Genomic DNA, 25,753 nt, shown 5'->3' with positions numbered 1-25,753 from the left:
TGGAAAAAGAATGAAGATAACTCAGTAGTCATAAGGAACATACATGAAGTAGATAAGAGGGAGAAGACACAACAAAATCTTGATTGGGAGACAATTGGTAATGGACGACCTCAACAAGAGAAATCCCCAATAAACAACCATGTTCATGACACTGGAACCTTTGAGGTAAAATGTCATAATGGCTATTCCCCACTACGATTTGGAGATGATGCAGTAGGGGAAAATGCTAAGGTCCCATGATACTCTCATGGAATGTCAGAGGGTTGAATAAAGGGACCATGCATCGTGAGATTAACTCCCGTCTCAAATCTTTGGATGTAGCCATGGCCCTACTACTAGAAACTAGAGTCAAAATTAATAATGCAAGTAAGATATGAAACTGGTTTGCTCATCATTGGAATTACTATGAAAACTATGCAAACCATGAAAACAGACGAATTTGGTGCCTATGGGATCAGAGGAAGGTGAAGGTGAATCTATTCCAATCCACTAAGCAACTAATGCACTTTAGTATATTTGGCCTAGATGGGAGCTTTCACTACTGGTTAACAGTAATATATGCACATAACCAACTAGAAAAAAGAAAGAAGCTTTGGAAGGACATCACTCAAATCTCTCATGGCCTGGTTGGCCCTTGGATCACAATTGGAGACTTCAACAATGTGCTAAGTACTAAGGATAGAAGCGGTGGATCGAGGGTGCAACCTTATGAGTATGAAGACCTTGAATATATGATGTCATCAGTGGGACTCTTTGAGGCTGCCAGTCATGGGCCCCACTTCACTTGGTCAAACAAACACAATGCTGATGGAATAATATACTCTAGAATTGATAGGGCCATTTGCAATGTCACATGGTTCCCAAAATACCAAGATATGGTGGTGGAGGTCCTCCCAGAAGGTATTTCAGACCATGCCCCTCTACTAGTCAGAAATCTGGCCAAGGAAAAAAGCAAACAACGTAGCTTATTCAGGTTCCTAAACTGTCTCACTAAAGAGCCAAAATTCCTAACCTGTGTGAACAATAGTTGGAAGGTAAGGGTGACAGGTAGCCCAATGTATTGCTTATGGATGAAGCTAAAGAGATTAAAACAAAACTGAAGATCTTGGTAAAGACATACTCTGCTATTTCGGATCAAATCCAATTAGCAAGACACAGCTTATACGAGGCACAAAAACACCTACAAGCAGACAAGTTCAACCCCAATTTATTGCATAATGTAAAGACTTGCACAAAAAACTTGATGAGCCTGCACAAGACTGAAGAGGATATGCATAAACAGAAATCCAAGATCAATTGGCTTCAGTTGGGTGATGGAAATAACTCCTTTTTTCATGCTATTGTCAAAGATAAAACCAGAAACAAAAGTATCTATCAGATGACAAGAGTTGATGGCATCACTGTTTTCACTCAGGAGGCAATAATGCAAGAAGTTCTGGCATTCTACAAAAACATTGTTGCCTCAACCAATGTCCAGAAGAATGGTGTAAGGTTGATAGCCCAAACAAGTGTTGTCTCATTTAGAAGCTAAATGTAGAACTTTTCTCTAGAGTGGAAAGGATGATGACCACTGCAAAAAAGCCCTGGTGGCTTGGGATCATCTTTGTGACCCAAAACAAACAGGGGATTAAATGTCATAGCTCTCATGGATTGGAATAAGGCTACCATGTTTAAACTCTTGTGGAATTTGGCTATCAAATCGGACAAGATTTGGGTTAAGTGGATCCATACCTGTTTTCTGAAAGGTAAAAGTATCACAGAATACCAACCTTCCTCCACATGCTCTTGGTTCCTAAAATCTCTACTCAAACTCAGAGAAACAACCATGGCTAGCTCGAGTTGGGCAGAGGCCAATTTTACAAGCAATTTTAATACTACAAAAAATGTACTAAGACCTCAGGTAAGTTGGAGGAAACTTTTCTATGGTAATAATGCAAGACCTAGATCTCTATTCACTTTATGGCTTGTTTGCCATTACAGACTGCCTACAAAAGATAGACTGGAAAAATTTGGTATTGAAACAGGTGGAAAATGTGTATTTTGCGACAATCTGGAATTACAAGACCACCTTTTTTTCATGTGCCCAAAAGCAGCTGCTATTTGGACATCGGTGCTCAAGTGGATGAATATTAATCATAGGCATGGAGAATGGAAAAATGAGATAACATGGATTGAGAAATACACGAAGAGAAAGACCATGAGAAACAAACTATTGAAGATTGCTATAGCTGAAACTACTTATGCACTATGGAACATGAGAAACTTACGTTTTGAATTATTTACGGGATTGGGGTAGAATTTAGTGGATCTCGTGGACCCCATCCACGACTTTGGCAAAGTCGTGGACCCCATCCACGATTTCCCTGCCATGTGTCAGGTCCCTGTAAGTCGTGGACCACATGCACGACTTTCATGGCAATGTCGTGGATAAGGTCCACGAGATCCATGCAATGTCGTGGACTCCGTGCACGATTTCCAAGCTCTATATATATTTCCATCCCCGAGTGTAAAACCACACTGGAGGAGGAATTGAACTGTATAAAAAAATTGTATCATACTGGAATTGAAGAACTCTGAATATTTAAGGTAATTTTCAATTGTTAAAATTTTGTTATATCTTTTATTTTATATATAATTTTACGTGTTACATTTGTTTAAATGTAAATATGTTTGTTTTTTTTACTCTATGTTATATGTAGATGGCAATTATTAGAGATATTGTTAGTGATTTTAGTGATGAGGAGGACATCGAACTTGATGATGACGAGCATGATGATGTTCAGATTACCACACATGAAGCAGTTAGCGTAACATATCATAATCCTTCATCTTTTTTCGTTAACATTGATCATCAATCTGGACAAGATTTTCCATATAGAAGTAGTAACATAAGTAATGAAATAGATAATGAGTTATTTGTTGGTATGCAATTTGAATCAAAGGAGGCAACAATAAATGCGGTAAAACATTTTCATATTAGAAATTCTGTTGATTACGTTGTCGATGAGTCTAGGCCAGATAGATATGTTGTAAAATGTAAATATTATGGTGTTGGGTGTGAATGGAGACTTCGAGCATCAAAAAGTTTGAAGCGTGATATTTGGGAGATTAGAAAAATTAGTGGAAGTCACACTTGTGTATCCACTAATATTTCACAAGATCACACGAAGTTGAACTCATCTTTCATCGCAAACTGCATTGTGCAACTAGTATCAGAAGATCCTGGTATACCAATCAAAGCATTAGTGAAGGAAGTGGTAACTCGTTTTGGTTATACGGTCACATATAGGAGGGCTTGGACTGCTAAACAAATGGCAATGGCCCAAATTTATGGTGATTGGGAGGGATCGTACAAGGAGTTACCTCGTTGGTTGAATGCTGTTCAATATTATGCACCAGGTACAATTGTAAGATATTCAGCATCTAACCTTGATGAACATAATACTTTAGTTATTGATAGGGTGTTTTGGGCTTTCAAGCCGTGCATTGAAGGATTCGGTTTTTGCAAACCAATCCTTCAAGTTGATGGGACGTTTTTGACTGGAAAGTATACTGGAACTTTGTTAATAGCAAGTTCCCAAGATGGTAACAGACGTATATTTCCAGTAGCATTTGCGATTGTAGAAGGAGAGACCAAAGAGGCATGGGAATGGTTTTTCTACAATCTTCGGACATATGTTACCCCACAACCAAATATTTGCATTATATCAGATACGGGTACAGGTTTATTAGGTGCATTACGTACTGAGCTCCCTCAATGGTGTGATGGTCATTCTGTATATTGCATCCGCCATGTTGCTAGCAATTTCAACAAGGAGTTCAGAGATAATGATCTGAAAGAAAAAGTCATTGAAATGGGTAAGTGTTGAAATGAATGTCAATTATGTGAAACTGTTTGTATGTTGGATTTTTGTGAATATTTTTGTACTTGTTGTAGGCTATGAATTGATGCGGCCAAGATTTGAGAGAATGCTTGCTGTATTACGTCAAAAAAACTCTAAGGCGGCAGCGTGGTTAGATAAAATCCCAAAAGAAAAATGGACGCAATCATATGATGAGGGGAGACGGTATGGCCATATGACGACGAATTTGGCTGAATGTGTAAATGCGGTTCTGAAAGGAGCAAGGGCCTTGCCTATTACTGCACTTGTTAGAGCAACATATCATAGACTAAACTCATGGTTTCTACACCATAGAAATGAAGCAAATAACATGATAAGGGCGGGTCATATTTATTGCGAAGAATTGAGTAAGGTGATTAATAAAAATAATCGAAAAGCTACTTGCCATATTGTACGAAATTTTTCGAGGGATTCAGGAGTGTCGGAAGTCGAAGTTGCTAGTACCGGTGGTAGTCGATACGCAAGAGTATACACAGTTAGATTAATGGACAACTGGTGTGATTGTGGGGAATTTCAATCACTTAGATTGCCATGTTCACATGTTATTGCTACTTGTGCATCATTGAACTTAGACTATGGCCAATTTATATCACCGATTTATAGGTTAGAGAACTTACAGAAGGTTTATGGACATGAGTTTCAACCCATTGCAAATGAAGAATATTGGCCTTCTTACTTAGGTCCAACGTTCATTCCTAATCCCCTTATGCGTAGGAACCGTACTGGAAGACCAAAAACTACACGTATACACAATGAAATGGATGATTCTCAGTCCCAACAAAGTAAAAAATGTGGGTGGTGTAGGAGTGAAGGACACAATAGGAAGAAATGCCCTTTTAGAAGTACCGAAGTTGGACAAAGTTCAAGGCAAAACTAAGTGATGTAATATCCCACTTTTGTGTGATTTTGTAATTTTGTAATTTTGTGCAATGTTGTGTAATTTTTTGTAATTTTATAATATGTGTAATACAATTGTGTACATACATAATTCGGAATATACACTTTCTAAATATTATTCCTTAACACATCAATTTAAAATACACTTTCTAAATACAATCCATTAACACGTCAATTTAATATACACTTTCTAAATACAATCCATTAACACATCAATTTAATATACACTTTCTAAATATTATTCATTAACACTTAAATTTTTGTAATTATTTGTAATTTTTTTAATATCCCACTTTTGTGTAATTATTTGTAAGTGGTGTAATTTTAGTACATTAACACATCAATTTTAATATACAACACATAAATAAACCATTAACACATCAATTTTAATACACCATTGACAAATCAATTTTAATATACACTTTCTAAATATTTAAATATTTTACTACACAAAATTGAAACAAATTTCAAACAATTCAAATTTAAATTCGGATTCAAAATTAAATACAATTCAAAATTCAAATTTCAAAATTCAAAATAATTTGAATTCGGATTCAAATTTCACATTTCAAAAAAAATACAACACATAAATACACCAATAAATACGAATTCAAAAAAAAACGGAAAATCAGAAAATTAATTGAAAGTCGTGGATGGTATCCACGACTTTGGTGCAGATTACTAGGGTTTTCAGGAACTCGTGGATGCCAACCACGAGTTCTGTGTAAGTGAATTAAAGGAAATCGTGGATGTCAGCCACGACTTCAATGAAAGTCGTGGACTGCACCCACGACTTTGGCCCAGGCTAGGGCTACGTGGGAATCTGAGGCAGCCACAACTGATTAGAGGTGGAAGACAAAATCAATCGCAACAACAACAACAACTAAGAGTTCAACCACCTCGAAGGAGAAAGGCACCTGGATGTGGAACATCATCTCATAGACGTCATTAGGATATTTTTTTTCCCGCTAATCAAATGTATTTGAATTTTAAATTACAATTTATGAAACTTTCTTCCATTTCCAATTCCATTTTTCTTATTTTTTTAATTTTAACTTACAAATTATGACAATTCCAAAAAAATAAAAAAATACCATACTAAAAAATTACAAAAATACATTAACTTAACTAAAATTATAACATGTTAAATTACCATACTAAAATACAAAAATAATCATTTAACTAAAATTACCATGTTCAAAATATATTTATTTTATAACTTAAACAAAACAAAAAAAAAGCACGTAAAACCATATAACCCATGCAAACTCGTGTATGGGGTCCACGACACTGGAAGTCGTGTACCCCATCCACGATTTCAGTGAGGAGAGAGAAAATTAAAGGGAAATCGTGGGTCTGGTCCACGACTTTCCCCTGGAGTCGTGCCTGTCATCCACGACTATGCCAAAGTCGTGGACCCCATCCACGACTTTCAGAAAAATACCCCAATCCCGTAATTATTTGAAAAGGTACCCCAAAGCTGGGATAGTGTAGTTTGACTACACTATCCCGATAATTTTTCCAAGCTTATTGTGATAAGCTCATACCTATGTCATCTCTTTAGGATTTCTCTTTGGGTCAATTCACCCCCTCCTTAGTCCATTGTTGTTTTAACCTGGATCAAATGATCGGTCTGTACTATATTATTTTGGTAATAGAATTCCTTCTTCTTCCAAAAAAAAAATATTGTGATTTACTTCCTTGCATATTAAATCCTGCCAAAATTAATAATAAAAGTCTAATATTTATATAATTAATATATAATCTACTATTTATTTATATTAATTTTAAAAAAAATCTATAATAATTAATCATCAATAATGCAATGAAATTATATAAAACTGATAACAAAATTGCATAATTAACTGCATGCACTTAATTTTTTTCAAAATCTTGGAAATTCAAATGTAAAGAAGCACCATGTTATTTTTTCTTAAATAACTAAATAATTGTTGTCGAATCATCCTGTAAGAAATCTGAAAGCTTAAAATAAAATACCTAGGCAAAGTGCAGGCCCCACATGGATCAAAAGCTTCAAGTACAAAATAGTGGGGAAAACAGAAATGTGATTTGAAAAAGAACACAGTTCTAATACCTTTATATATAAAATTTTCAAATTATATATATGAAAGGCATCACATTATTTCGTGTAGGTAACATTATCTGCTTTTTATTTTCTTAAATTAAGTTTTTTTATAATGGTGAAATTGAAGGATTATATCCTAATATATTTTTATGCATGGTAATGTGTCTTTTGTCATGTCATTCCTTTGTAGAACTAGGAAAATTGAAGTAGAAGGTTTAATTAAATCAACTTTTATATTTTTTTTTGGTACTACTAAAAGTATCTATCCCCTCAATCTTTTAGGTAATGAATTGATCTCTTTTGGAGTGTAGTTATCCTTGCTAATAAATGTTGCTCCTAAGAAATGAACCTTTGACTTATTAATCATCATGATATCTAGCAGGACCTTACATCAACTTCTATATTATGGAATTAGATTTGACATGTTTAATTAGAACAACCTTTAAAATAAAATTAAGATATTCTCTGCTATTAGTGACTATATGTAGATGGAATGCCCCAATATACTCCTGAGCAAAGGATACTTAGATACATGAATGCTTACCATTTCTTGCTTCAAACTTCTAATCTTTGAGCATGAAGCCAAAATCACAACCTACCAATAACTATAGAGAAAACAAAACTACTAAAAATGAATGACAAGTAAAAAATTAGCCTTTCAACTTTGTCTAGTATCTGTATACCCTTCAATATCATACTTTTGGTAGACTGTGGCTTGATTCCCTTCCCACCATTTTTCAGCTTCCTTCTCCGAAAATCTTTTCCGGCTGCAAACCACAGATGTCATGGGATACAACATATTATTAAGGAACTGGGTGCATTCTGTATTAATATCTACTAATAAGGTCATGCTACAATGTCCATTCCCATGAATAAAGAAATACAAGAACAAAGTTGATACAAATACATAAGGTTCTAAATTGTGGTCAGAAACGGCAACCGCAATATTGCAATTTTGAAAAACCAATGTCATGTTTTAAAAACTATGCAGATAAAAGAGCACACACATGTATTTAAATTGCAGAAATGATACTTGCACAACTTTATCCCTACAAACTCACATGTAATCCATTAAGTAAAACCTTGGTTGAAATGTAACTTTCTTCTCAAGGGTCCAAAAGAGTCCACCTTAGATTTTGTCAGTGATTTGTGAGAATAAAGACTGTGCAAGTATCAATATTATTTAACTTGGGATCATTACAAGAATAGAATAGACATTACCTAAATCTCACTCGCTTAAGACCCTTTTTTCCACACGATAAGGTTGTTAATGTGATGTAAACACCAGGCTCATATTGTTCTACCCATTCAGCCTTCAAGTTGTTGCTGTCTACTTGTGGTTCTGCTCTATCGAAGTTCGAGTTCTCCAATAATTTATCATTTTTAAGGAGCATGCTTCTCCCTAATTTGGATTTTAGTGTATCAGAAAATATTATAGGCGAATTTGATAGACTGTCCATGTTACTAACTTTCGGACTCTTGATATCTGTTTGTATGTGAGCCAAATTAGGCAGACATTCATGTATAACCTTTTCTTCTTGTCCAGCATTATCTTTTCCTGATAATGTATGAAGCTGCAACAATGAGAACTATATCAATTACTGTGCACAAGGAATGTGAGGCCAAATTATAACAAGTTAGCAGTGAAGTAATTGAAGTTATATTTAATATCTTGCAGAAAAATCATATCTGTATTTTTTGTCGATAGATAGTTGGGGGCACGAACTTTGGTAGATTCTGTTGATGGAAATCAAACCCTGGACCTCTGCCTTTGGAGGGGATGGGAAATACTATTTGAGGTACAGCTAATTGGTATGCTAAAATTTCATATCCATATTGGAAGAAACCTCTGAGAGCAATAATAAATACTATTTGAGGTTCAACTACCAAGGAGGTTGAAAGTTCTGGCCTTATAACTTCAATATTAACAATAGTAATAATATAATAAATAATGAACTTACCCTTAATGCCAAAGCTTTTATGACCTCTTTTGCTGCCTTGCTCTTAGCAGCTTCCTCCTTAGCCACAAGCCAACTCTCCTCGAGTTTTTGTTGACACTCTTGTATTTTTTGGTTTTTGAGCTCAATCTGCTCTTCTAGTCTTCTAGCCTATATGAAATAGCAGCAAGCGGAAGCGAACACGATCAATAGAGAACACAGATGTGATTTCAACTACCAACTGAGTAGGAAAAATTTAATTTACAAATTGCAACCTAAAGAGTAAAATGTGAGCAATGTTGCAACTTAAGGGCAAAAAAGTGATGCAGTTATCCGAAAGAAAACAGGGAAAAACACCTAAATACAGCTTGTTAAAGTGGAATGAAATTGAATTTTAGTTGTCCTTTTTGAAAGAAACTTCAGAACAGCATAGGGCTTAACAAGAATAAAACTTCCAAAGAAGGCCTGAAAGGCAATTGAAGACATGATTCTATAGTTTAGGTGAAGCTAAAGACATTCTTTATGAAGAAATGAAAATACAATATTTTGGAGGCGTCGAACATGTGATTCAATAGTTAGTGACTTATTGGGTAAATGCTTTGATTGTTGAAGTGTTTAATGCTTGTTTAATGTTAACTATAAAGGATTTTTCAGTAAATAAAATATTATGCTGGAAAAACTAGTCATTTTCACAGTTTTTACATGTATACGGCATTGAAATAGATATTTGTTAAAACTATAAGTAATTTAAAGATGCCAATAAGTGGAGTAATTACCTCAGCTCCCAGCCTTTGAACTTCTTCTATGAGCATCTTATCAGACTTTGTTGTATCTGTCTCAGCAATAGGGAAGTTGCATGCTGCAGATTCTATTTCCATTGGTGAAACAGTGGCTAATTTATTTTTGGATGAAGAAACACGCATAACTGAACGTTCTGTACAATTGATGTTAAACGAATTAGGGCACGGAACTTTCCCCCATCGCGGTACTCCACCCAACACAGAAGAATTATCTTCTAAATGCTGCTGGCTTTCCTGTTGGTTTTTCCAGTCCTTCCGTCCACTTGGCATGCTTTTCCTGTAACATGATTGACCGAGAGACATCACACTCTGTGCTACTTTTATTTCTCCCCTATCTTCAGTCAGATCGGGGATTTTGTTTTGATGCTTCAGTACCTGTTGAGTGTTGTAACTTCCAGACTTTGATGCAATTCCAGAATATGTACTTCCTTGAGGTTTATCGAAGCACTGATCACAAACCCGAAAAGCCTTGCACTTACTTGGGGCTAGTGATGCATTTAAAGCCTTTTTACTACTACAAGCATGGCAGAATAGAAGACCACAGTTATAACAGTTATGCTTCTTCCTTGTGAACCCAAATGGCAACCTACAACTACTACATGCTGATTGGTCACTGATAGAAATAGGTTTGTGTAAACAGATTGCAGCTGTGAAGCTTGGGCCGCAAGTTATTGTATCTACCTGCCTATTTCTTAGTGTTTCAACAAAAGAAGGTGTGTATCTGTCTTCGGTATTTCCTAGCCCGAGTTGGCCATTTTCACCTTTGCCCCATGTATAGACACTCCCCGCAGAAGTCAACACAGCAACATGATATGAACCACATGATATCACTTTAACAAACTCTTTTTTCAGAAGTCCTTCAACCATAACTGCTTTGCCCCTAGCATGTGGATTTCCCAATTGTCCAAATTTTGCACTTCCCATTACAAAAACTTTGCCCATAGTAGTAAGTGCAACGGTCAACATTCTTCCACAAGATACTTGAACAAAATCATAGTCGACAAGCTGCGAAACACATGTCGGCATAAGTTTGCTTCTATTATCAGCATGACCAAGCCTCCCTTCATCTCCATCACCCCAAGTAAAAAGCTTTCCACTTGCAGTATTATACCTAAAATGGTCGGCAATGACTTCTACGATAGCGGCTGTATGCCACGATCCACAAGCAACAGACCTCACCTTTAGACCACTCAGAGAATCGACTTCTTTTGGCTGAGAAAAACTCCTAGTATCGCCGTGGCCAAGAACGCCAAATGTACCTTCTCCATACGTAAATAACCGCCCACAGATGGAGACAATTGCAGTATGCCATTCCCCACAAGCAACACTTGATATAGCAATACCATCTAAAGGACCAGAAAGTTTATGCGGTATCCACTGACTTCTATTTCTCAATTCATCAGCCAAATCTGCACTACAAGCATCATTTCCCCATGTATATACTTCACCTGAATCAGTCAAAGCACATGTATGGTACTCACCGCATGCAACATTTTTAACATGGATACCGTTAAGAGAATCAACTATTTTCGGAGAGCTAATGTCAATATCAATTTTTTGCCCCAACCTTCCCCACTTCCCTTGACCCCAACAGAACACTTCCCCTTGTTTTGTAACCAAAACAGCATGTTTTCCCCCTAGAGCTATATTTTGTACATCTAACATCATAGTGGATTCCAGTAACTTCGGAACTAAAGAATAAATTCCATGTTGGTCGACAAACCTCTCATTCCCAATCCCTAAAGGACCTCCAATCCCTCCTCCCCATACCATCACATCCTTTAATACATTGTTATTTCGTATACGCGGGGAGGGTGGAGGCATCAGAGGCCTATAGGACAAATTCTTCTTGTACTCCTTGTGAAGATGTAGGGAGTCAACCTTGCTAGGAATATCTGGATTGATGTATGGCGAACTCGGGACTGAATTATCTACAACAGCTTGAGTTCTGGAATAAATGTTATCAGATGTATACGAAAATCCATCAGAAAAACACCTCTCTGAAAGTGACAAAGTAGGACTTGCACATACGCTATGTACCTTCAAAATTGTAACAAAACATAAAGGTCATGTTATATTTCTCAGAATTTTTTTATGGAAAAGAAGTAAGCACTAAACTATTTATATTAACCAGGACAAGAGAAAAGAATACATGCAAAGGACTTCTAATCTAACTTAGTCAGAGTTATATGATTGCATTGCAGTAGTATTCATTAATATTACTGATACATGACACATCCAGTGACTGAATCATTGTGAATGTACACTTCACCCATTGATTAAAATGCACCAGAAAAAAGATTCAAGAGACAATATGGCACAAGAAAATCACAGGAATCAGTTATCCCAAGAATGATATAGGAAAATGATTTTCTAGGAGCCATCAGAATAAAATGAAAAAATGTACTAAAAAACGAATATAATGAAAACGCTGTCTAACATTTACTACAGAACCTACAGCATTCTATGTTTAGGTTGAGTAATAAGTTTTATTATAGTCTAAATCCATTTAATGATGAGTGTTTATCAATTATTAAGGATTTATCATTTTGTTCTTAAAATTAGGAGCCAAAATGAATATGGGGAAAATAAAGTCAGACATTAGGCTTATCATAAAAATCTCCTTTTGCAAAATTCACACAGATATATAGCTATGTGCATCCATTTTCTTGCTTCTCTTTTCCTTGGTATGCATGGACATAGAACCTATCGAAATTATACTTGTCCAGGTGACCAGAACTTCTTCAATAAGATAAAGCTCAACTCTTTAGAAGCTGAATACTATGAAATGAGAAACTTCATAAAACGCAACATTATTTCCTTTCTTGTCACATGTACTATCATATTATTAAAATTTAGCAAGGAACTTTGGAATTTCCATTCAATGTTCATAACTTTCTAGTATATGCCCTCACTCAATATATATAGATAAAGTATCAAGAAAGCAGATGTATCAAAACCTGTGTAAATTGAGAAGACTCATCCAGAAGGCCGAGATTTTTCTTTCTTCGGAAGATTCCAGCTGGACTACTAACACAACTCTGAACCCCTTTGCAGCTTCTTAAACTACTAAAAGGTTTAGGATGCTGGCACCTAGAAATCACTGCTTTCAAGCCAACAAACCACAAAGCAACCTGTGCTTTATCCTTGCATATCTATAGTTAAAATAAACAAATAATTCAAACTACTGATATAGGAAAACAATTGCAGCTATTATGTATTGTGAAAATGACAAATATTACCAGATCAAGAGAGCGTTCACCATTAGCATGGATTAGCGAAAATGAATGGCTATCCTTTCCATGCTCCTCATGCCCATGGGACCTGATCTGAAAATAGTAAGCCACTTATTAGACTAAACGTTATTTTTTTCTTTTCATTTCTCTTTCATCGAGTTCATTACATACATTACTCTGCCCTTGAATAATTTCAGTAACTGCACTCAGTCGCAAATGCTTTTCCTGCTGCCCGGAGTACCAAATCAAATTTCTCTCATCCTAGAATCAGGGGAAAAGACAAATTTTAGTAGCTTTATCATAATGTATGAAGGAATAAGAAAAATATATGAATGTTCAAACAAGGAATGTTTACAATTAACATGCAACTATACAAATCTGGAGAACAAAATGCAATAAGAAATATGGTCCATAAGCAAGTTTCATATCAATAGGGAGTGATCACATTGGCAGCTTAAAATAATTTACCATCTCACGTATGCTTACCGGAGAAAGTCTGAAAGGGCAGAGCTTTGGTTTTCCTCGATGACCACATTTAAGTAAATATGCACCTTTCTTTATAGATATAATTGCCTGAATAAAAATACAAACCAAATCTTCAGTTTCGGAGAAACATAAACTGGCTCTCTTGCAGGTAAAGAATCAGTAGAAAAGATTGCACAAAGGAAGTACTGAAACCAAATCAAGATATAAAAAGAAAAATAGTAAAAGTATAGCATTCACACCATAACCTCCACGCCCATATATGTATAATATCATACAGGAATGTTTGCTTATATAAAAGAAAAGTAGAGAAACAACAATAAGATCAATTGCTCATTAATATGCCTACCTAGATTCGTATGGTATAAGAAAATTACTGCAAACCAAAATATGATGCATTCCATCCTAAAAAGTATAATAAAAAATCTAAAGTGTAAGAACTAGGAAACAAACTGGCACATGATCCCTCTTATGCTTGTCTTGTTTTTTTAGAACAAATAATTTGAAAGAGAAAATGAACTCTCTTTTTTCCCTCTTTTGATAAGAGAATTCAACAATTAAGTAACACTTTACTAAATGAAATGAGTATGAGATGTGTACTGAAAAATCAATAAAAGAAAATTTAAGAATATTTATCAGAAATTCAACCATGCCTAATACCTGAAAATGAATGAATAATTAACAAGGAAAGAAAAAAACTCTGAATTTTGAACTGAAACCTAGATGCAATAACTTTCAAAGTTCCAAAATTTGGACCCATAGTTTATAGATATTGTAATGAAAAGTATAACTCAATCACAGAGTCAAACAACTAAAAATCAATGTTAGAAAGGAAAATGATGAACTTAATTCAATGGCAATTGAACCAAGGATTTCATTTCAGAAATCAGAAGCAAAACAAATTGAAATAATGGAAACATGACAGAAGAAAAGGTTTGAACATGTGAACACAATAAAAACAGTCACATAGCTAAAACATCATTTTGAAATTATGTCAAAAAGAGAAGGTTAAGAAGGAACATAATTGAGATAAAAATTATAAAAAAAATAAAAAATTTAAAAGACCTGTTCAACAGTTCTGTCAAATGTGAATGGTGCTAAAGAGTCTTCACCCATTGTCATGTTATGTTCTTCAAATCATTTGATGGAAGAATATAGAGTAGAGAATAATAGCAGACAAATGAAGCAGAAAGTTGAAAGAACCTTATCATTAGAAACAACAAAATTTATAATGAAATGTGAGAATTCAGAAGAAAATGGTTTCACTCAAGATTAAACGTTCTATCTTTCTGAACTGTCTGATTGAAAAGAACAACATAGGAAGCATAAGAAAAAGTGGTTGTTTAAGACAAAGTGTGGAAGAAGAGGTTTCAGTTCCTTTTATGGGTAACACACTTTGTTTATTATGAATATGTTTTCTTCTTCCATTCATTCAATGTCTTTGTTGTTTGTTTGTTTGTTCACTCGTGAGTTGTGCTTTTGCAGAGAAAAAGAGAGAAAGCTGTAATAAATTTCAGGAACTTGAAATTGAAACCATATGCACGTGTACATCACATCACATGCAATTTCCACTTTTTGTAACTTCAAAAGAGAAATAAATTATTACCACATGCTTTATCATTGGAATATCACTATTTTATTATTTTCAATCATATCTCTGGTTAATCAATAATAACAATAAATCCTTTGGGGTTATTGAATTCTAAGTTATTATATTTGAATATAAATTATTATGTTCATTGACATAAGTGCTATTTTATAATTCTTTTCTATACTTTCTTCATAATATATTTAGTTTCTAAATTCTAATGATATGTTGATTTAGTGGTATAAGGTGTGTTAAATCTTTGGGATGATCAAAAGGTTAAGAGTTTAATTCTTGTGAAAGATATTTATTGAGAGAGACAATCATATAACTAAAATGTTATTAGTTCATTATCCATAGGGTGAGGAATATCCTACCAAAAAATATCTCTATTAATAAATAAATTTATTAATTTTAAATTATTAATTTTGTATCATATAATAATATCTACTTTCCACCTCGTTCTCCAATTTCCTAACAAGCATTTTTGTTTCTTGTATTCATATGTCAACATTAACTATAAAGACTCAAAATTGATCATTTCAAAATAAAAATATCAAGATATTGGTTCCTAGGTGAAAAAGTTGAAATTATTTTTAGGATGTTTCGAATGTTGTTAGGGTATGATAGGAACTTAAATATCTTAAATTTTGTGAACTTTGTTGTTATTTAAATTTTTAGGAGACCGAGTTCAAAAAAAATTCAAACTTTTAGGGACAACATTTTTTTGTTTATATGCAACCAACTTGCCTCTCTTTGTTAGGGAATCAATAAATAGTAAATTAAATTTATTTCTTCATCAGTGCTGATTAGTAGAAAATAATTATTCAATATAATTGTAAATTAAATAAATAAAACTGTAATCTTTAGTTAATCAACTAGTGGTGTAAGATCTTGGTAGATCCTGTAATGATCAAAAGATCAATGGTTCAATTCATGTGAACAACTCTTGTTGAGAGAGTCACCCACAAACACATTAATTCCTTACCCAAAATGGATAAGAAATAGTATTGGTAGTAAAAAAAATCAACTATAACTAGATACAACCTTTTTACCTCAATCTCATTTTAGAGGAGACTAGTACAAATAAACTAAAATGATAAAACATAATGTTTTGGACCAAATTAATTTCTAGTTGTATTTTCTCATAAAGGTACCGTACTGTTTACGGATCAAAGCGTAATTACAGGACCTTACTTTGTGGTACAAATTGGACAGTAGGGGTATTTTAAATTTTAAATTGTCAAGTTTTTTTGGTGAGAATTTTAAATGTCAATTAGTACTAACCACGTGCTTCAAAGCAAAGTCGATTTGACCTTAACAAATGTCTTTATTTCAGCATTAATTTCATTTTAACCTTAACAAATGTCATTATTTCAGCATTAATTTCATTTTAACCTTAACAAATGTCATTATTTCAGTATTATCAGTTGTCAATTTGACCAAATTGAATTTTTCGCTTTATTGGACAAGAAAGTTTAGCATTTAGTGATTATTACGTTGCTTAGTGTAAGTTTCATTAGCAGGCCAAATTAGTGTTCAAAAAGTTTTATACGACTATGATTTTATTTTATTTTATTTAGAAGATGAAATGAACTTAGGATGCTGCTTCCAATTATTGCAACTGATTAATAAGGTGATGTGAATGGGGTAGCATAGCATGATCCCCTAAAGGCGACAAGGCTCTCACTCAGTGAATCTAGAGTGTAGATATATACAACCTTATATTATAAATGGAAAAGTTATTTTAAAATTTGATTTTATAATCTTATAGTCATTAGGGAACCTTTGCCCCAAACTCACCCGGATGATTCCCTGTGGACAAAAATTGAGAGATACAGGGAGAAGGTAATTTGCCTGTAATAGTAGGAATGGAAGTGGTTGATAGCTTAGGAACATATCTGCATCAGTAATTTCCATCTGCTCCCGAAGTTAGGTTCACTAAAGTCAGATTAACTCTGGCAAATTGTCTAACATGTAGGTCCCAAGGACAGTTCATCTTGACCTTTAGATTTTGCTTTTTTTTCTTACACATTTAGTTCTTTGTTTCGCATTTGAATATTGTGCTGGTATCAATTTCTAAGTATATCCATGTAGAGAACAGTAAATTTTATTATTTCAGTCATTTGATAGATATATTTTATAAATTTTAAGTCTCTTTGTTCTTCCTATTATATATATTAAAAAATCAACACGTAAATTTACTCAACAGGAAAGCTAGCTGTTCTTGTATATGAGTATATTTTCAATTATTTCTATAACATAAACCAATTCACCTTATAGATTCTCTTTTCTTGCTCACATGTTTCCTTGATATTTAACCTTTTCTTAGTGAAGTGTAATCACTGGGTCTGTTCTCTTCTTTTTAATTTTTTTAAGTGATTTTACCTTTTTATCTCCATTTTTCTATTTCTATTATGGTGTCTCATCTCTCATGAGATGAAATGCATTTTACATATGGAATATATTTATGATTCTTTCTCGGGTCAACCATATATAAACAATGCACAATGTACTCTACTAATTGATTATTATTAATTTATATTGAGTCTAATATCTATGTATTGTCAATATAAATATTTATATATAGTTACATTAGTATATTTATTTATATTATTTGTATTTAACTATTTAAGAGTTAATGACGATTAAATATAAATAATAGATAATATTGTGAGAATCTAAAAATTTCTTATATTACAAGTGTATATTTTTTTCTCATTAATATTTGAATGAAATAATATATATAAAATTATTGATCTAAAACTTTAAGGCAACTATTAGGATGTTGTAATTTCCTTTCGCTACCAATAAGATAATGATCTAGTTGAATAAAACCATACTAGATTTTCATATAGGTTAAAAGGTTAAATATTCTATTCATATGAACAAAACTTGTTAGAAGAGACAACCACATACTAAAAAATATCACTTACTTCCTCATATATCTTTATTATACCTGAAAAATTCTTTGTGCTTGATTATGTCTTAATTAAGAATGAGAAAGTGAGAGTCTATTTAGTATCTATGTTCTTTTCACTTACACCAACAAAATATAAAAACAAATAGTCACAACCGAAGTAAAACAGAAATGATAAGCTTTTGTGTGTTAAACTCTCCATGCATGCATCCTCCAAGATTCTTAATAATAGCCACCTTTTAATTTAACTTAGTTGGGGCTTAACCTATGAAACTAGGCAACATGAGGAATTGGAAATAGCTTTACAACGTTAATGCCAATTCTTTTCCAAAATAAAAGATAGAATAATTGTTGCTTGATGCCCTATTCTATCTTCTAGATAGAGGTTAGGGGAAGATAACGAGGTTTCGTGCATAGTTCAATAATATAGCCTACTTGTCTATGTTGTTATAATATTGCTCACCTAAATTTCTGCACATGGTTATTTTCAACCCCAATTTTCAAACAAAACTGCGGAACTCCTTTGATTGTAGTTAGTGTTATTTTATTTTGTCTCATCACAAATATACTATATAAGAAGCAATTATATTCTAGTCCGAAACATTCCAAACATAATAAAGCATCAGCTCTCGTGATAGGTTCTTCATATGCAATACTTGAATTTGATATCCTATATTCGGGAGAAGTGAAGAGTTTATAAGTAAAAAAATGTCCATAAAACTAATGGTTTAAGGTTTTGATTCAAGACGTGTTGTCTCACTTGTGACTCTATTATTCCCGTACTCCGATAACAATGAAACTCATCGGTGGTTGGAGACTCCCGACCGTAGTTTGGTCCAACAAGTGGTATCAAATCCTATGGTTGGACTGAAATATTTGTGGACTTAAGGGAGAGCGGACCATTAAGTGTGTGTAGTCACCAGTGGCGGATCTTGATTAAAAATCTAGAGGGGACAACAATATTTAATTATAATTTACGATTAAAATTAATTCAGTAATAATAAAATATAAAAAACATATATAATTATTTTGAAATTTCAAAATAACATAATAATTATCAATAACATTAATTAACAACTAATAATGTTAAAGAAAAATGTACATTAATTTAAAGTGCCGCTCTTCGTTCTTTTAAAGACTTAAACTCATCAATGATTGAATCAGAGGTAAATGTTTCAGCTATTTCCTTTTCAATGTAAATCACCATGTTGTCTGCAAGAAATTCATCTTCCATCTTACTACGTAATCTTGTTTTGATTATCTTCATTGCTGAAAATGATCTTTCTGTAGTAGCTGTAGAAACCGGAAGAGTTAAGATAAGACGGATAACTCGATCAAGTAAGTAATATGCATTCACCTTCCCTGTTTTTGTCAAAGCTGCACTTAATTCAGAGATGGTTGAGATGTTCTTCAAATCTGAATGACTAACAACATCAAGAATAAAATGTTGAAGTTGATATCTCAAGTTAATCTTTTCCTGGTCATTGAAATCCATAGGATAGAATTTTTGCACAAGAATACATATATTGTCAATATTAAATATTTTATAAACATCCTTAGGATTCAAACTAGTGCTCAGAGTTAAAAGCTCTATTGTTTGCTCACTGAACCTGCGATTCAACTCTTGTAATTGCTTGTCAATTGTAGTTAGAAATATGTTCACCCTATAATGATGCTCAAATGTGATGTGATCCTTTTGATGACGAGCACGCCCTTCACGTGCTATATAAGCGTTATTAAAATCAGGAATATAAATGTCATGTTGCTCACAAAATAATGTAACAGTTTTCAATAAACTTTGCCAACCACTATCTCTCAACTTTTGAATAAGTTCTTTTGTAGTACGAACTAGTTGCATGGCATTAACTATATCTTGGGACTTTAGCTGCAAAGCTTGACAAAGGCAATCTGTGATCCCCATAATCTCTTCCATCATGTGTAAAATTAATATGAACTCAAATGAAGTCATAATATTATAAGCAACATCTGCATCTACACGTTTAAGAGAACTTGATCCATTATCTATAATTTTGAGAAGGACCACACAAGTTGCATTATACATATTTATCAAGCTACAAATTGAAGAAAAATGTGAGCTCCAACGAGTATCTCCAACCCGTTTCAAAGTGCCAATCTGATTTTCTCCTTTACCAGTTATAAGTTCGTCAATCTCTAGCAAATGTTCTAACTCAGCTGATTTGACAGCTTGTAACTCATCATGACGCTTACTAGAGGAACACATAATATTGACAATAAAAGTCAATTTTGAGAAAAACTCATGGACAACTATAACTTCTCTTGATGCAGCAACCAAAGCAAGTTGTAATCTATGTGCAAAGCAATGCACATAATAAGCATGAGAACAATCTTTGAGAAACAACGCTTGTAATCCATTCCATTCCCCTCTCATATTACTTGCACCATCATACCCTTGGCCACGAATGTTTGAAACATCAAGATTATGTTGAGAAAGAACACCACATATTGCTTTTTTAAGAGTGATAGATGTAGTGTCCTTGACATGCACAATATCAAAAAGTCGTTCTTGTATGTAACCATTTTTATCTACAAACCTCAAAACAATAGCCATTTGCTCCCTTTGTGATTCATCACATGATTCATCTATAACTATGCAAAATTTAGAATCCCCAATCTCGTCTCTGATATATCTTCTCACCTTACTAGACATGATATGCATGATTTCCTTCTGAATTATATGAGAGGTATACTTTGAATTATATGGAGCATTCTCCAACACTACTTTTGCAAGTTCATCATTATATGATGCTAGGAGTTTGATGAGTTCAAGAAAATTACCTCTATTTTTTTATTATGGCGTTTCATAGGGGTGGCAATGTGGGCCAGCCCGGCCCGGCCCAGCCCGCCAAAATAAGGGTCGGGCCGGCCCGTATTGTTAAAAGGGCTCAAAATGCCAGCCCGACCCATATTTTGCAGGGCTGGCAGGCTAGCCCGTTTTCCCTCCAAAATGTACATAATTAAAACTTTTAGACAAAAAATAATCAACAAGCTTGAACCCCAATCTCGTCTCTGATATATCTTCTCACCTTACTAGACATGATATGCATGATTTCCTTCTGAATTATATGAGAGGTATACTTTGAATTATATGGAGCATTCTCCAACACTACTTTTGCAAGTTCATCATTATATGATGCTAGGAGTTTGATGAGTTCAAGAAAATTACCTCTATTTTTTGATTGTGGCGTTTCATCGTGACCTCTAAAAGCACAAGCTTGAAAAGTGAGCCAGCGGATTGAATCGATAGAGCTCCTAAGACGTAGCCGATTTTGTTTGATTTGATCAGAACTTTGCACATTGAAGATATTGCGAATACGCCTAGATTGGTTCAACAAATCAAAACAAGCTTTTATTGCATTATTGTGAGGCGAGCCACCAAGGTGAATAAGAAATGCACAATTCTTCCCAGCATTGACTTTTTTCCATGCTCTAAATCCTTTTCTAGTAAAGACATCAGATCCAGCCTGTGCGCTTGGTTTATTACTGAATAAATAGCAAGGTAAACAATAAGCAGCATCATTCACTATAGAGTACTCTAACCATGAAGGAAACATTTTGAGCCATGTGGATTGAAATCGTCTTGGATTTTTATCTTTATTTAATGGATAATCTTCAACATCACATTGATATGGTCCCCAATTTAGATAAGCTCTCCGAATTTCATCTCTTTGATTCACTAGATATTCCCAAATTTGAGGGCGTTTTCCAGGATCACGTTCTAAAGAATTAATGTCATATTCACCTATTGATACCTTTTGAACCTTTGAAGGTTGCTGATCTGGTTGAATTACTTGACCAAATGAAGAATTTTGTTTGGGTAAAGATATCGAAGCTATATCATATTTATTATCTTTATCAGAAGGTTTCCTTTTAAAATAGGAATCAATTTTTTTTATGCTTAGACATTGTACGTTTTTAGGTAATTTCATTGACCTGAAATTAATCATATAATGAATCATTAGAAAATCAAATTATTAGAGAATCTGAGTGTTGCTATAAAAAACATTGTCTTTGTTATAACAAAAATGCTAAATGTATCAACAATGTCAATAATTATACCCCAATATGGAGTAATGAGAATGCAATATTAATCATCAAATGAGGAAATATGAATATAACATAAAGAAAGTATTGATGAAAAAACGCACCTGCAAATTATTGTTGTTATGAACTGTTCCTGTACAGCTTTTGCTATAGCATGAATAGTGATGAATATTAAGTAGGATAGTGAGATGTTGGTTCTATATTGTGTTGTTGTGTGAATACTGAATAGAATAAATTTAAAAGTGATAATGTGTGGCTTTTGTGTGTCTCTTGTGTGCCGTCTAAAATAAGAAATTAGGATTTAATTTAAACACTCAAGTTTAGGTCAAACATATTTTAATAATATTAATTTTTTTCTAATTTTTTAAAAAATTTCAGGGGGGCAGTTGCCCCCACCTGTCCTTGGGAACTTCCGCCACTAGTAGTCACACTTTTTTTTTGCTAAGCAAAGCAATGAATATATTACGAAAGCACAAGGGGTGTTAACCAATACAAGAGAACTACAAGAAAAACAAACTAAATAGAAGAAAGAATGATCCACACACCAGTTTGCAAAAACTAAACTATTTGCTCCAACTACAATAGAGAACCATGCCCAAGATTTAATCTGGATTAAATTCATAATATGGATATAACCAAATTACTTCCTCCAAAAAATACAGCCATTTCTCATCAGCCAAATAGACCACATGCAGGAAAACCAAAGCATCAACCAAAAGTGGCTACCTTTGGAATTTCTACACATACTCAAGTAAAACTTAAAAAAATCAATACAATTATCAGGTATAAAAGTGGGACAACCTAATCAGTCATATAAGCCTTTCCAATCATTCTCAAAAAACACGCAAGAGATCAACAAATGATCAATAGTTTCTATATCCTGATTACAGAAAACACATACCAAATATGCTTGAAGCTGGATAATCTGCTGCTTAAAAAGTTCTGCTTTTGTTGCTCCCCTAAGCACCTTCTAGAAAAAGCAACAAATCTTAGAAGGCACACACTTCAACCACACCTTCCTAAGCAAAAGACTCAACTCGGACTGAGAAACATTCAGCTGAACTAAGTAAGCAGACATCACATCAAACACCCCTGACGAAGATAAGCTTCACTTTCAATTATCCTCAAAACCCAAACAAACTTAAAAGGATTAATCAGATCCAACAAATCCTTTTCAAAGCTACCTTCCCACACAAACAAGCTTTTCCTCCAACCCACTTTCCACTCCCAATTTCCGTGAATCCAAACCCTGAATCCGACGCAAGAGCTGTTTATCAGCTGCCGCCGAAAAAAGTCTCGAAAGGAATCCTTCAGCGAACTCTGACCAAACCAAATATCAGTCCAGAATCTAGTGAGACGATCATCCCCAATAACCCTCCACACATTTGAAACAAACCAACTCGAACCCCCAAAAGAATCACAACCCACCTTAGAAACATCTTTCCACCAAAGAGAAGCAACAACCAAAAAAGAATTAGGAGAAACATTTTCATACTTCGACTTAATGACCCTAGCCCATAGGGAATGCAGATCAACAAGGAATTTCCACTTCTATTTCCCTAATAAAGAATCATTAAAAAAAGAAATATTCTTAACCCCAAGACCATCCACCTTTTTTGGTTAACAAATCTCCTCCCAAGATACCCAAGGTATCCCTTTCCCCCCACATTTCGAACCCAACAGAAACTTCCTTTACAACTTCGCCAAAATGTTGAGGACTTTCTTCGGAGCTTTAAACAATGAAAGGAGATAAATCAGAATATTAGCCAACACTGTATTTAGAAGAACAACTCTGCCACCAAAAGTGATAAACTTGATCTTCCACGATGCAAGCCTATCAGCAACAACATCAATCATCCTAGTCCAAGTAGAAAACCTGTTTGGACTAGACCCCACCGGAATACCCAAATAAGAGAAAGGAATAGAACCACTTTTACATATCAAAAATTGAGAAGCAAAAAACTTATCCACCTTAACCCCGAACAAAGAACTTTTACTGAAATTCAGTTTCAGGCCAGAAATCAACTCAAAGCAGCACTTGATACTCTTTAGATACCAAAGGTTATCCACACTTGGTTTAAACACCATAATTGTATCGTCCGCAAATTGGAGATCAGAAAATTCAACCTTGTGTCTACCTACCTTATACCCTTCAAAGCAACCAACAGTCATATCACTCATTTGGAAACATGGAATTGCTTAGAGGGGCTGCCATTTATCAAAACCGAAATCATTATCGAGGATAGGAAAGCTCTCATCCATCTCCTCCAAATAATCGAAAACCTAAACCTCTCCATCATATAGTAAAAGAACCACAATTCACATAATCATATACTTTTTCAAAATCCACTTTGAGTAACATACACCTATAAGCATTCTTCTTGGCCGAGTGAATCACTTCATTAACTACAACCACCGCATCCAAAATACTTCTATTCTGGATGAAAGACGACAAAGAAGGAGAAATCAAAGACCCAATGTTCATCTTCAGTCTAGTAGTGATAACTTTAGACAATATTTTCTAAAGAGAGCCCACCAAAGAAATAGGTCTATAATTCTGAATTTTATTCGGACTCAAAATCTTCAGAATCAACACCGAAAAGGAACAATTTAGGCTTTTCGAGATCTTCACATTCCCATGGAACTCCTTAATAAACCGACAAATGTCAACCTAAGTAACCTCCCAAGACTCTTGGAAGAATTTAAAATTAAATTCAACCGGACCTGGGCTCTTGTCACTAGAACAACTCTAGACTGCAGCTGTAATCTCTTCATCACTAAACGGGGCACAAAGGGAAACCTTCTGATCTGACGACAAAATTTTTAAGGCCACCCCATCCAAAGTAGGTCTATCAAACTAATCTTCCCGAAACAGGTTCTCAAAATAATCAGAAATGCTCTTACAAACTCTGTCCTCTTCGTCACACGGTCACACCAACTCCCATAAATAGAAATTCCAGCAATTTGATTCCTCCTGCGCCTACTATTAATACAAGCATGAAAAAATTTCGAGTTTGTATCCCCATCCTTCAACCATTGATGCCTAGACTTTTGAACAAGGAGGTTTCCCTTCCTCCGAGACACCCTCCACCATTCTGCCACAAGTTTCTTCCTACCTAAGATTTGATCCTCGGAAAGAGGACAAAATTCGCTACTAAGATCAAGCATCTTGATATCCTCCACAAAAGCAGCTAGTTCGGTCTCAAGACACCCAAAGTGATTTTTATTCCACACTTTTAGAACACTTTTCAACCTCCTCCATTTCTCCTTAACCTGAAAAGTCGCTCACCCATTCACTTGAGGACCATTACAAGAAGACGAAATAAGAGCTACAAAATCTTTATGATCCAGCCAACAATTATTGAATCTGAAAGGAGAAGGCCCAATCTTCACTAATTTATAAGACAACATTTTTGAAATCTTTATCATTAGCGAAATCTATTTCTATAGGGAATTCAAAAACTTTTTTTGTATAACAAAAAACAAGAAAGTTGAATAATTCTGAATTAGATGGATTCAAAGAATATGTTCTAATATACAATAGAATAGCTAATATAGAATTGTCTGATTGGATTTTTTTACTAAATTTCTTATTAATTATTTAAATTTTTTGTATTAATAACAAAGGACAATGATCTGAGAACGATCTAGGAAGAGCCCTCTGGGAAGCATCCGACCACTAAGAAAACCACCCATTTGATAGAAAAATTCTATCTAATCTACTCATGCAACTCCCACTTGGTTGGAACCAAGTGAAACTCCTGCCTAACAGAGGCAAATCAACCATCTCCATTTTTCTAATCCATTCATTAAAGAGGAACATT

The 25,753-nt window shown here is 34.2% G+C and overlaps 2 protein-coding genes across 3 annotated transcripts; both read right to left on the bottom strand.

Annotated features, from left to right (window-relative positions):
- LOC109330232 lies at positions 7,309 to 14,875 on the bottom strand. Of its 2 annotated transcripts, none has more exons than XM_019564338.1 (9): positions 14,407 to 14,875; positions 13,345 to 13,431; positions 13,030 to 13,119; positions 12,865 to 12,951; positions 12,583 to 12,777; positions 9,599 to 11,662; positions 8,847 to 8,993; positions 8,107 to 8,474; positions 7,309 to 7,652 (listed from the first exon to the last, which is right to left on the bottom strand). In XM_019564338.1, exons 1-9 carry the CDS (start codon positions 14,461 to 14,463, stop codon positions 7,544 to 7,546), a joined length of 3,204 nt encoding a protein of 1,067 aa, XP_019419883.1. In that variant the 5' UTR covers positions 14,464 to 14,875; the 3' UTR covers positions 7,309 to 7,543. The 2 variants fall into 2 exon arrangements, with proteins under 2 accessions (XP_019419883.1, XP_019419884.1); XM_019564339.1 differs by having other exon boundaries at positions 8,107 to 8,459; positions 14,407 to 14,872.
- Positions 18,955 to 20,535, bottom strand: LOC109329270 (zinc finger MYM-type protein 1-like). The gene has a single exon (XM_019562950.1). The coding sequence runs from the start codon at positions 20,533 to 20,535 to the stop codon at positions 18,955 to 18,957; it is 1,581 nt and encodes a 526-aa protein (XP_019418495.1).

This window comes from Lupinus angustifolius, chromosome LG16 (genome assembly GCF_001865875.1).
Source record: "Lupinus angustifolius cultivar Tanjil chromosome LG16, LupAngTanjil_v1.0, whole genome shotgun sequence".
Classification (NCBI taxonomy): Eukaryota; Viridiplantae; Streptophyta; class Magnoliopsida; order Fabales; family Fabaceae; genus Lupinus; species Lupinus angustifolius.
Note: the sequence above shows the minus strand (reverse complement) of the source record. Positions and strands in the feature narration are given on the sequence as shown.